General features: G+C 36.0%; 1 protein-coding gene across 2 annotated transcripts in view; it reads right to left on the bottom strand.

Moving 5' to 3' along the window:
* Positions 1–12376, bottom strand: part of PKN2 (protein kinase N2) — a 123600-nt gene extending 111224 nt beyond the window's left edge. For both annotated transcript variants that reach the window (XM_037136521.2, XM_037136523.2), the window contains exon 1: positions 11994–12376. In XM_037136521.2, the coding sequence (XP_036992416.1) occupies positions 11994–12041 (48 nt within the window). In that variant the 5' untranslated portion in view covers positions 12042–12376. The remainder of the gene's footprint in view (positions 1–11993) is intronic.
* Between the last annotated feature and the right edge of the window lie 1884 nt (positions 12377–14260).

Genomic DNA, 14260 nt, shown 5'->3' with positions numbered 1-14260 from the left:
AGATACTAAAGTAGAAAGGGACTTATAAAATGAAGTTTATTCTTAGGCTTTTTAACAACTTAAAAAAATTAAAACGAGTTATCACTGTAAGATCTTTGTACAATTATAAATTAGAAATAAGTGCAGAATAACCTTTAACATCAGGGAAGGTTATCAGGGAATAACCTTTTACATCCTTTTAAAAGATGTAAAACATGAATACGGTTTCAGTGCACAAAAATATCTCATGCACATAAGACACTAACTTTGCAAGTCTATGTTGTGGGTAACATGATTGGCCTGTTTTATTATAATTTATGAATACAGAAAACATCTTTTGACTTCATAAGAAATAGCTTTAAATGGCTCTTAAATTTTACATAAACTTTAAACCATGATAAACTCTTCAGAAACTATACACTACTGCTGCTGAAATCATTACACTTCTACAATATTTTTATGTTACAAAAATACTACAAAGGACTTGGATACTACCTTGAATTTTCATAACTAGGTGGCAAATGATAGATTCCCTTTTATAGTTATTCTCAGTTCAGTTGGAAAAAAACTTTTCTTTTTGCATTTATTTTTTACATAGCTTTGAAGATATTAACCTTCACTAAATATTAAAGGAAGAAAATAAAACTAAAATTTTCCCTAGTATACTAGGTATACTAGTATACACTACAGGAAGAGCATTTTTAAGTATACTAAAGGAAGAAAATAAAACTAGAATTGTGGGCATACTAAAATGAGGGAACGAAAGTGAGAAAAAATGATTCAGGTTAGAGCAGCCATTGGCTGAGTACATATGAACTGTAAAATTAGGTATAATAATCCCTCCCATCCCTAACCAAAAGGGTCATTTTAAGAATCAAGTGAAATAAGACACGTGAAAGTGCCTTATAACTCAAAAATGCTTCACAAACATGGAGTGTTAGTACTATCTATCAGTAATACTACTCATTTTTTCAACATGGTTTTCTTTATTTTTATGGGCTACCTTTATAACCAACACTAATTCCTTCTCTATAATTATCATTATACTACTAAACTAAATAATTATCTGCCATCTTGCTAACCTCAAATAAAAAAGGAAAGGTCGACTTTATAAAAGAGACTTAGTAAAAATTTATTTTTAGGATTTGGTAAAGCAAGATTTTTGCTTTAGATCTGATATTTAAGGTTCCCTTGGTTATATGTCACAGGCAGTAAGGAACCACTAAATGCTTGAGACAACTTCTGAATCTAATGATGTATACAGTCCAAATAAAAACAAAATGAGACGGAAGAGATATAGGTAAGATATCAAGATATTGTAACCATCCAAATGTAAAGAGGGTTCAAACCTGAAGAGCGGCTGTGTAATTCATTCAAGTTAATAAGTAGGAGACTCAACGGAAAAGGCTGAGACAGTAGTCAAAAATGACCAGCAAATTTCTAGCACTGGCAACCGTGGACAGAATGGTAACCTTTAGAAATACCACAAAGTCAGATATAGTAAAACCATCATAGAATCAGTCATAGTAACTGGTCATTTATATATTGAAACATTAATCAAGCATAAACCACATGCCGAGTGCTAGAGACAAAGATGAGTGAGACATACTTCCTATTCTGAAAGTGGAAAAGATACATATAATTTAACAATTAATTGCCATACTGAGTGATATAAGAAATGAGGTGAATTCCCCCTAAAATGGAATTTATTTATTAAAAATTGTGTATTTATTCTTACATTTAAAAATTTCAGTCTCCTTCAAAGCACTCCCTATTTGATGTAATATACCCATCAGGACCTTTTTCCACTGCTCAGTTTTTGAACATGTCAATTTTGATGTCTCTTAGTGCTACTGCCATTTTTCAAGTCACTTGGGGCAAGATCAGGTGAACAGGGAGGGTGGGCATTGGGTCCATGCCATTTTTGATCAAAAAAATTGCTGAACACTCAGCAGTGAGGGCTGGTGTGCTTGTAAATCACCCATCATGAAATGGGCAAACATGATTAAAGAATCATCAAAATAAATTCACTGAAGCTGAACATAGCCTCTCACAACAATGCCAGCTTTCAGAACACTTACCTAATGGGGGTGGGAGAAGCCTGTACTACAAGAGGCCCACCCTTCAGAAGGTATTTCCAGTTTGGGGGGGGGGGTCCCACCTTGTATCCAGTAACAAAAGATGCAACACGGGGAGTTAGTTAATATGCCACTGGATAAAAATACTACATAACCAATTACTGAATTTACTTATTAAAAATGTATCAAGCAAAATTTTGCTTGATTATGTATATGAATATATTGATATATTCAACAGATATATTTTTCTTAGCAGAATTTTAAGGAATATCCAATTTCTCAAAAGCTTTTCAGGCAGACAATCAATACTGGTATTCTAATACTGGTATTCTTAAAATAAGAAACAGCATGTACAAAAATACAGAAGCATAAAGAAGCAGTGTAGTTCTAAGAACTGCAAATAGTTTTAATATCAGAGTATAAGATGCACAAAGTGATAAATCTGAAAAGACTGTTTAAGGGCCAGATGATGAAAGATCTAATAAATTCTATTCTGTAATCAATAAGAAATTATTTTAAAAGGGTTTAAGCAGAGAAGTGCTTCCTTAACCCATACCTTCTCAGAAAACAGACCCGCCCCCAACTCACAGGAGAGTCCTTGCAGCACATGGGCACAGCAGCACATACTGGCACAAGAGCTCCGTTCTCGCGCTGCCATAATTGATTGGACCATGGACATGTCATATAGAACCGGACATGTTCTGTATGGTGTCAATCAGATTCTTCTTATTCAAGAATTTTGAATTGCGGCACAAAATAAGTGAGTCAGATAGCTCTGGCCATTGGACTTGTAAATTAATGTAATTTCAGAAGTTAGGAGTGCCACTCAGGGGTGTCATGAAAGGAGAACCAGTAAATTGAGGAAAAGTAAAGGAGTGTGCATACTTGAAGAGGTATGAGAACATACAGCCCTGCTAAAGAAAGCCTCTACTTTCCTATTTAATCCTCATGGGATGTGGCTATATACCCTACCCTTGATTAAATAAGATATTCCTGTAGCTTTCCAATAAATCCATCTTTTGTTTAAGTAAGTAATTTAAATGTGTTTCTATTCCCTGTAAGCCTGAGACAAAAGTGATTAATTCTGGTGGTTAATCTGAAGAATTAGAGGAAAAACAGGCAAAAAGTGTAGAACAATTAAACTAGAAAGGAGTTATCAAAAGAAAGCAATAAGGATCAAGGGTGAAAAGTGAGGATGGGTAGGGTGAGGGGGAATGGTGGAGGGAAAATAGAAACAACTTTACTTGAACAACAATAAAAAAAAGAAAAAATCTTAAAAAAAAAGAAGCAGTAGTAGCAAATAAAGATAGATATGATAAATGAAAAGTAATCAATATTGTACAGGGTTCATGAAGCTTAATTTAAACAAGAGACTTTCAGGAACTGAAGAAGTATAAATTGCCTCCAAGGACTAGAATAAAAAAGTAATTTATTTATTTATCTTTAGAGGGGAAGGGTTGGAGAGAAGGAGAGAAATATCAATGTATGGTTGCCTCTTGTGTGTCCCTTGCTGGGAACTGGCCTGCAACCCAGGCATGTGCCCTGACTAGGAATGAACCATGATCCTCTGGTTCACAGGCCCACGCTCAATCCACTGAGCTATACCAGCCAGGGCTAAAAATAAAATATTAATATAAAATATTAAAATTAATAAGCATTTTCACTGAAGAGATATGGAATGGAAAAAATGAACAGTTGATGAACTATTTACATATCAAATTTCCATTATTTCTTTGTTTCTAAATTCACTCTTTGAGTCAACTAATATGAGTGTCTGGTTATGTTAAGTGATACAATATTTTATACAACTTTCTATGGTTGTTTATTTGGATAACAGTGATTTTCAACCATTTTCATCTCATGGCACACATAAACTAAGTACTAAAATTATGCAGTTCAACAAAAAAACATATTTTTTGCTGATCTGACCAAAAAAGACAGGTATAATTTTGATTCATTCACACCAGATGGCTACTGTGTTGGCTGTTGTCAGTTCATGTGACAATCTAAGGGAAAACAGGTCAGTGCCCCTGACGAAATACTCATGCAGTGCAGCTGTGGCACACCAGTCGAAAATCACTCAGATAACTCAATTCACGGAAGATAAACACAGTGGCTTTACCCTTTCTATACCAAATCGAGAATAGATTTTAAGTGCAGCCTTGCTGATCACAGTGATGTAAAGGATTCTGATATCCGCCGCAAAAGGTAAAACATTTAAAACTGTCCCTCCCACAAACTCCCTAAAAAAAGACAAGTTACAAACTGAGAAAAAACATTCATAATATACATAAAACATTAACGTGAATATAAAGAACTCTTATAAATCAATGAGAAAAACACAGAAAAATCAGCAAGAGACATGAACAGGAATTTCACTTAAAACAAAAGGCCGGTAAACATAAAAAGAAATGTTCTATATCGGTGATCAGGAAAATGCAAATCAAGAAAACAGTGATGGAGCATTATCATATTCTTCCGGTGTGTAAAAATTAAAAGGCCATATTAAGTGTTTAAGAGGATGGATAACCAACAGACCTTTTTAATTTCATATGTTGCTGATATAAACTGGCTCAACTGCATTTAAGCTGGGCACCATCTCCTAGAACTGGGCATAAACCTTCGCTCTGAGGCAGCAATTTTACCTTTAGGCTTATGTTACAAAAATACTACAAAGGACTTGGATACTACCTTGTAGTATCCTTGGATAATCAACAGAAACAGATATATACAATAAAAAAGTACACAGAATGTCCACAGCAGCTCTGTTCACAATTACAAAAACAGAAAATGACTAATGCCCAACAATGGAGAGTGAGTGGATAAAATATCCAAGTAACCAACAAGGAGAGAGTTAGTGAATATTTTACTAAATATAATACAGCAATTAAAATGAGTGACTTTAGCAATATGCAATATAGATAAATCAGCAATAGGTAAAAAAGCAGATCTGGAAAGATTATGTTCAATACAATTATATAAAAACAACTAAAGTAAAAGATGTATCTTTTAGAATTATATATCCAACAAAAATATGCAAAGGAAGTAAAACAATGAGCCCAGAATTTTAAGATGATGATCACCTTGACTGATAAGAAGATAAAGGTGGGGAGATGGAAAAGAGAAAAACCATACGGAGGTTAAGTTCCTAGCTTTGGGGGGGAGGTGGGGAGTGAGTGGTAGTCCATGGGTGCTTATTATAATGAGAGACAGTGATAGATAATGCTTAATCCAATGCAGTGTACCTAAGGTTAATAAAAGAAAAAAATCCAAAAATTTAATGAAATTTGTCCAGTGAAAGTTTTGAAATAGGCAGAAGCACCTCTGCAGAGAATCATTAAGGGTAACTATAGGAAAGGGAAAAATATGACTAATATTTAAAATTATATTATCTACCACATGTACTAGGTAGAAAATAAAGGTCTCCTATAATCTACAATAAATTCCAAATGCTGCCATAACAACTTTCTAATAAATAAGGTCTTTGTGAGCCAGGGCAGTAAAAATGCCTTAGCCAATTAGAAAAAGTAATCACTTCCAAGTTTCTACAATAGATAAGTCTTAGTGATGTTAATATGTCATGTAATCCTTGTGCACCAACTCACTTCTATAACGTGACCAACACCTCCCTTCTAGTCTAAGGTATTTATTATTAACTGCTCCTGTGCTTTCTTGTTCCTTATTTTTAACAGAAGATATTTATGTACATGTTACTCAAATGTAATTTCTGTGAGATTGTGAAAAATAACAGAGCTAGTTTCAAATAATATTTCATTAGATATAATTAAGAGGAACTAAACATGTACCAAAATAAATGCTCTCTATTCTGCTTTTCCAAGACATTAGAAGTTACTTTCGTTACTATGTTTTCCCATTCAAAACTTTAGAATAAGTATCTTTTTTTAAAAAAGAGATTTTATTTATTTATCTTTAGAGGGGAAGGGAAGGAGAGAGGAAGAGAAACATCAATGTATGGTTGCCTGTCATGCATCCCCTGCTGGGAATTGGCCTGCAACTCAGGCATGTGCCCTGACTGGGAATCGAACCATGATCCTCTGGTTTACAGGCCCATGCTCAATCCACTGAGCTACGCCAGCCAGGGTACAATACGTATCTTTTAAAGCTTTTAACTAGTTTTCAACTTTCTAACTTTGCTGCCAAGTTTAAACTCTGCTGTATATCAAAAATTAATCATATTCAATGTCATATTATTTTTTTCATACTGTAGTTGAATAAAATTGGTTTTTGATGTAGAGTAGACAATTGTTCAATGCAATACATTTTCCTAAAAAATTATGCAGAATTAACTATTCCCTTCAAATATCATGTATATTTCTGGAAGTAACATTATTTTCATCTCTATAAACTACTATTCCACTTTCCCCATTTGTTTAAAAATATAACACAAAGGAATAAACTTATAAAAGGCATGAAGATTAATTGTTGCCAACTTTGAAAAACAGAAAAGAACTCAAAGAATCAGATTCAAAGCCCTGGGGTAAACATGCCTAGGAGGTGTCCCTAATCTCTCTTTTTTAAAACAGCAATAAAATATTAATAGTAGGAGTTGTAGGAGATTAGAATTAATCTCTATTATACTGATTAGAGATGGCAGAAAAAACTCAATCCATTTTAGAGCCATTGCTCTCTAACACTAGTTTCAGTACAGAGATGGTTACCTAGGTAGCCAATTAAAAGCTAGCAATTTATTTAAAGTATGTTGTATTCAATAAAGTATGAAGGTTTCTTTTAAGAGTATCAATCGAATCTAAGCTGAAAACCACATTGTACTGATTTATTGTTCAGAGCCAATGCTATATATCACTGTCGATTACTAAGTACATACGGTACCCACCACTTACTTTTCTTAACTGTATCTCGAAATACTGGCTCAAAATTAAATGTTTTGAAATTTAAAAAAAGTTAATAAAGCTAGTTAGAGTCACTTATCTAGAACTAGTGGCAAAAATGTTTTTCAACCTATAGGTATTTCTGTATTAAAACTCTATGAACCTTATTTCTCTTTAAAAATTTTAAGTAAAATGAGATAAAGGGAAGAAAAATTCAATATATTGAACACCGTAAAATTACACAATGTGATAGACTCAAATACTACGGGGCTTATAGGTTGGAAAAGTTTGTCAGTTAGCTCTGAGAACTATGAGTACATTTCAGTCTCTTTTATGCTTTTGTACATTTTCCAAATTTTCTACAATGAACATGTATCACTTTTATAACTAAAAAACCCCCCAAAACCCTGTAAAATCTATTTTATCCATCCCACCTACTTTCTTATACTACATTCCTTCAACCTGACCTAAAATTTTAATTCTCCCAACAAAGAGACCTCCCCCCTTTCTAGTATCACTACAAAACCAGATGCCATCTTCTAATCTTCCATAACACGGATAAAATATTGTGCTATAAATGTAGATATACCATATTTTGCCATATCTAATGTGCTTCCATATACAATGTATACCCATGCTTTTGTGTGCATTACACACAGAATTGATTATACACATGGCGTGTAATCATTATACCCATGTATAACGCGCAGCCTCATTTTTCCCTCAAAAATTTGGGCAAAAAAGTATATATTATACACGGCAAAATACAATAATATAAGTATTGCACAAATCCATTTTGAACTTGCCAAGGGAATATTTTTGAGACAAGAGATTAAAAATGTAAATTAAAGAAGATGAAAGAATTTTCTTTTGTCAATGGTTATAATCAACTTTCTTAGAACAGCCAAGACATTTCTCATCCTAGGTAACAAACGGAGACTCCTTATCAATGAGAAACTCAAAGCTTGATTATCTATAAGCTTAAAATTTTAAAGCAAGGTTTATCTTATGTATAGTCTACAGAGAAATATAAAATATTTTGGAAGGTTTAATGCAAACATTTAACAACTTTCATTAGAAAGAATAATTTTTAAATGAAGAAAACCTGAAAAAAGGATACTGATACTGTAATTCTTTGTAGAATATCCCACCTTATTCATAGTAATAAAAACACTGCTAAATTATAGACTACAAATAGAATGTGGAAATCATCTTTTCTCGTTATAGAGAAACCTAACAAGAAATATAAATTTTATACTAAAGTTAATGCTCATTAATTACATTTTTGGCCAATTTGTAGTAAGTTTACATATGTACTACATTGGAATACAAAACATTTACGGGTCCAAAGAACTGTGGCGGCTTAAGGAACAGTCTAGCGGCAAACTCAGATTTACAATGTAACTACAAACAATTTGCAGAACATCCCTGAACTTAATTTCCTGATCTGTAATAAAAAATAACACCAACCACTTTATCGGATTGTTGTAAAGAATAAGGTGTATAGGGTACCAAAACAATGTCTGACATACAACAAATAATCAACAGATTTTATTTGTATTCTCCTGAAAAGTGAAAACCACACCTTGTCATCTTTACATACTTCAATTTAGTTTTAGTAGGTACTCTCAGTGTTTCTTGAAATGAATCCCTATAATTTTTTAAGGCTAACTACTTCAAGCTTTCACTTGAGCAAGTCACATCTACATAAATAAATTCTGCTGAGAATAGAATTTTATATTCCCAACACTTTATCAGGCATTTTGATGAAGATGAATCTCCTTTAATGGACAAGGTAACCTTATTATAGTATGTTACTCAACATTTGGGTCTGCATTTACAAAATTAACCAACATTTTCAGTTTGAGGTTCTTTGTATCGTTTTCATTAATCCAGTTTCTTGAAAATAAACTTTAATTTCTGCGGCTTCACAAAAGTATCTCATTAAGTTTCCCACTACATTTCAAATAAAAAATAAAGAGAATGGGACCCAAGAAGTTTATTATAAAAGATAAAAGTTAGAAATTGTCAACTAATTTTGTATTTTTAAATAGCCTATTTTAATTTTTACTACAGCAAAGCAATATTCTTCCTTACACTTTGAAGTGTATTCTTCCTTACACTCTAGCCTTCAGTTTATGTGTACTTTAAACATTACTCCACAGAAATATTACAGTAATTAACAAAATAAAGTACTGTGGTTTTAGATTTTCTTCTTTTGTCTTTCCACAACCAAAGTTATTAATAGTCCAATTCCAGCTCAAGTAGTTAAGTATTTCAAATTCTGCAATATAATTTGAAAATGATTTTAAAATGTCGGATATAGGCCCTGGCTGGTGAAGCTCAGTGGACTGAGTGTGGGCCTGCGAACCACATGATCGCGGTTCAATTCCCAGTCAGGGCACATGCCTGGGTTGCAAGCCAGTTCCCAGCAGGGGTCGCACAAGAGGCATGATCGGGGTTCAATTCCCAGTCAGGGCACATGCCTGGGTTGCAGGCCAGTTCCCAGCAGGGGTCGCACAAGAGGCATGATCGGGGTTTAATTCCCAGTCAGGGCACATGCCTGGGTTGCAGGCCAGTTCCCAGCAGGGGACACACGAGAGGCAACCATACATTGATGTTTCTCTCTCTCCTTCCTTTCCCCTCTAAAGATAAATAAATTTTTTTAAATGTCGAATATATATTTCTAAATATCAACTTTATTATAAGTAGGTAACATGTAACTTTCACAGTGAAACAAGTATTCCTGAGACAAGATATGGCAAAAGTTTTTAGCAACTAAACATGTCTTAAAACTTGTGATGTAAATTACTATTTAAAATACTTAAAAGAGTTTGGCAGAGAAGGATTAATAACTTTATACTACACAATTTTTTAATCTAAATAAATTCAAACTTAGAAGATTTTAAAAAAATGAGTCTACTAGCAAGTCTGATAAATATTTGGTTACTATATTCTAGTTTCTTGACCCAGTGAAATAATAAAATGTTTGAATAGATAGATATGCTTGGTGAGGCAAATTTTATCACCATTTATGTTAAGTGCAAATATAAATATATTCTTAATTATTTTAATAAACATGATAAAGTTCAAATGCAATAGCTGTTATTAGAAATGGGAGTCAAATACCCTAAGAAAAATGTCCTGGATGTATATGACAACCTATAAGGTAACATTTAACAAAAACTATTCTTTTTCTGGAGAGGATTACATTTTATATTATTTAAAAGTCTAATTTTAGTTGTTTCCTTACATTGGTCTCATGTTTTAGTCATATTTAAAACTCTATTCCTCCAACTTGCTTCCTTATTATTGTCCAAACTGATCTTATTAAAAGTCCACAAATACTATATTTTAATACACATGAAAATGTTTTCAGGTCCAGTGCCAAAGTAAGACTTTTATGTCAATGTAAGTCTTTTATGTCAACTTTCTATAAAATACAAATAAAGATGCTAAATACTTTATAATTCTGAAGTCACGCCATTCAAAAAAATGCTCCTGTCATTTTCACGGCTTTTTCAGAATCAGAGCATGATTTTCATATCTTAAGACTAGGCAATGAAATGCATTTCTAATTGTACCTCAAACAAACTTCATTTTAAATGCTTGTGTAAATCAATAAAACAATAAATTTCACTCATTTAGCAAATGTGGTGTACTGTATGACTTCCTTATAAAATGCTAAGACCAGTTAAAATACTATACATGATCAATACAAAATTCAGCTTTGCATTTCCAAAAGACTCCAAATTTGCAATAGTGTACTGGTATACCTTATTGGAATCTCTATTTTTGTGAAGGAAATATCAAGTATTAAAACAATACATTCAAGCTTACATCATGCACAATAAACCAGGCTTATTGTAAAGAGCTATAGAAAAACAAATTTGAAAGGCAAAAAATTTAGAAGCAGCTGCAATACTTAATTTTGACAACGCCAAGAATCAATCCGTGTCCAAACTCAGTCTTTAAAAATATTAACTGTCCAGTGCACATAAAGAAATGTAAGTATGCCATTTTTTCTTCTCTTATAGAAGACCACATTAAAACAAACTTAGTTACTAAGTCAAAAAACAGGCACGAAATTTTAATCCAAATGTAAACATCTCTGGAAAACTCCAAAGTAATGAAAAATAAACCCAACAGGATAGGGTAAATACCCTGATACATCATAGAGACCTAAAAACAAAAAATCGTGCCTACATCATCAAATATTTAGCTGGAAATAGAAAACAGTAATATTGCTACTCGACATGGATTTAACTAATTAAGGGACCCAATTTGCTCTCATTTTCTGCAGGCATGCAGTGTCCAGAATTTTCCCTTAGTCGACTGCCTTCTCATTTGTAAACAACTTCTGGAGCTTTTTCTCTGGTGTTCAAACGGGAGGGAAAATGAAAGTCTTAAAAGCATCAGCATCTAAGCTTACGAATCTGAGCACGGAGTTACTGACAAGGGGAAAGCAGCTGATAAGGGAGACCATATGTATCACTTGGTTTAAAAAAAAAAGGTAGCCCTCAAATTAGAGAGGAAAGAATGCAGTTACCTAAAGAGGGCTCGTTAAGTAAAGCCAGTATTTAGTGAGACACGTTAAAAAACAAAAAAATAGAACACTTGTCTGGGGGATGGAAGTTATGGGGGCGCTCTTTGTGTGAAGTCTAAGTGGCAGGGGAAAGTCGAGAAAATAGCTCGGGAGTCATTCAAAGGAGTTAGAGCAGCGGTGTACAAGCGAAAGGCGGGGCGGGGCCGGCTCGGCCTGGCGGAGGGAGGGGGCGGCTGGGGAGTCAGCCCGCGGCTCTGACACGCAGAGAGGGGGGCAGTGAGCTGGCCGCTCTGTGGACCGGGAGAGAGCTGACTCGGGCTGCAAAGACGGGGTCCCTGTAGTAGGTAATTAAAGCAGTGGCAATCCAGGGCTCTAGGCGCCAGGGGGTCCACCTCCCGAAGGAAGCGGCTCCCGAGTGACATCCCCAAGTTTCCGCACTTAGCGGGGCGCGGTGGCCGCGAGGCTTCCACCGGCCCGACCCCACGCCAGACTTTTCCCCTCTCTTCCGCCAGCGCTTTGCACCCAGGTTGCGGCCCTTACCTGGAACTCAGTGAGCAGTATCTCCCCCTGTTCAGGGTTGGACGCCATTGCACTCAGCTCTGGACTCCGCACCTGGATGCCACCGCCGCCGCTGGAGAAGGGAGAAGGCAGGATGGGACCCGGGGAGGGGGGTGAGGAGCGGGGAGAGAAAGAAAAAAAACAAAACAAAACTAGGGATTCATGGAGGCGCAGCTCCTGCTGGAGGCGAGGCTTATTTCGCCCGGTTCATGGAGAGCAGCGGGGAGCGCGGGCACTCGTAGCGGACTCCCCCTCGCCGCCCGCCCACCACCGGGCGCTGGACTCTGCTCGCTCAGTCGCTCCCTTAGGGCGACGCCAGGAGCCGCCTCAAGTCTCTCCGGGGGCAGAGCGACTGCGGGTGGAAACTCCTCCTGTCGCACCAATTGGCTGTCACTACGTCGCAAAAGCGGCCTCACTTGGCGGCTGCCAGAACACGTGACCGCAGCCTCCCACCGGGCGGGAAAGGTGGGGCGGAGGGGACTCTTCGTGGGGCGGAGGGGACCCTTCGTGGGGCGGAGCGCATTTCCACCCAGTTCCTTGGTGGGCGCAGTCATTGGACCCTGACGGGGTGAAAATGAGGGGAAGGAGTGGAGTCGAGTCTCCGAAGGCGGGAAGAGGAAGAAAACACGCCCACTCTCGGGTTTGGTTTAACGGCCCCACTGTGAACGCTGGAACTCGGAAGCCTGCTTGCAATTCTTTATTTGTTTTTTCCCCCAGACCACTTACTCTTTTCTTCCCGAAGTTTTAGACCTAACGTAAACTGTTCCCATTTTAACCTCCACCCCCTAAAAAGTTTCGGAACTCAGACTTTACGGATTATTTCCTTCCACCCCGCCCCCCATCACCCAAGCTATTAATCTTGCCTTTTGTTCCCTCCCACCCCCAGCGAGCCTTTCGGACCAGTAAGGTGCACTGGGCTCAACTTGGGTGTGGCCTGTCCTTATTAAGAAATGTAAGCGACTGGCAGTCCCCGACAACTTTTAACGCACAGCCTTTGAGAGATACCTATTCTCAAGCGCTGAAGTATGGTTTTGTCTGTGAACTACACAGAGTTTAGAATTTAATTAGCTGGCTTCTTGAATTGTTTTAACTGAATTTAAACTGAGGGACATGGGGCGGGATCAGCCCCGCGAATGGAAAAAAAGCCAACTTCCCTTGGTGTAAACATCCAAGATAGCCTATCAGTAACATAGAGCTTAATAGTGTAAATTGAGGTTTAAAAATGACTGTATGCATAGTATTCAGGGATGCCAATAAAGTCTCCAAAGGTAGCTTTTGTTTTGTGTGAGCAGTGAATGGATATTCTAGGCAATTGCCTACCTTTAGTTTGAGATTGAAATACAATGGCTTTGTTAAAAGCTGCTTGGAGAAAAGTGGTAGGAATTATTTAGTTAGCTACTTGAATAATGGCTTGGTTGGCATACTTCTTAGGTACATATATCATTATGTACTTGTCTCACACTCCATGTAAGTTGTTATTGGACTGATGCTGGGATGTAATGTTTATCTTTTTGTCTTCTCAAGTCTCATGACAAACATTTGTTGAAAGTCTAGAGTTCTGTAGCCACATTTTCTGAACTCCAACTCATGATATGTGATAAAGAACTTTTTTAGTGTGTATTTCAGAAGAATTAGAGCTTTTTCTATGCATTGCCTTGGTTGAAAGTGGTAATTAAAATATATGAAATAACAATACTCCGAAAAGCCAGGTTATAAAATGCCCTCCCTGGTAACTAAAAGTCAGACAGTGAGCATTCTAGGCCCTGGAGGTAACAGCTAGGATTACGCAAGAATTCTTGTCCCTGGAGTGACTAATTCCTTTAGATGGAGGAACAGACTGGTGTCTAAACCACTATAATTCAATTTTAAAAGGTAGGCATGAAATGTTAGGGGAGTACTTCATTTAGATAAATACACATATATTTTCTGTGTTACAAAATATACATAACAAAACTTACCATGTTAGCAATTATAAGGGTATACAGTTCAGTGGCATTAAATGTTTGCAGATGTATTTTGCTTATTTTTGTCTTGCCTTATTTTAGAGTAGATTTGATATGGCTGACATGCACATATTAGATGCTTAACAATGATGAAATTTAAAATTACCTATTTTAGGACTTAGAAATACAGTCAATGAGCATTCTTTTTAAAAAATAAATTTAGATATAAGATAGAAAACTTTCACATTTTTAGCACCATGGAAATTTAGAGCTAGAAAGACTTAGAATGCCTAGCCTAATTCTTAT

The sequence above is a fragment of the Artibeus jamaicensis genome, unplaced genomic scaffold, assembly GCF_021234435.1.
Source record: "Artibeus jamaicensis isolate MK-2021 breed Jamaican fruit bat unplaced genomic scaffold, CSHL_Jam_final scaffold_1019, whole genome shotgun sequence".
In the NCBI taxonomy this organism is placed as follows: Eukaryota; Metazoa; Chordata; class Mammalia; order Chiroptera; family Phyllostomidae; genus Artibeus; species Artibeus jamaicensis.
Note: the sequence above shows the minus strand (reverse complement) of the source record. Positions and strands in the feature narration are given on the sequence as shown.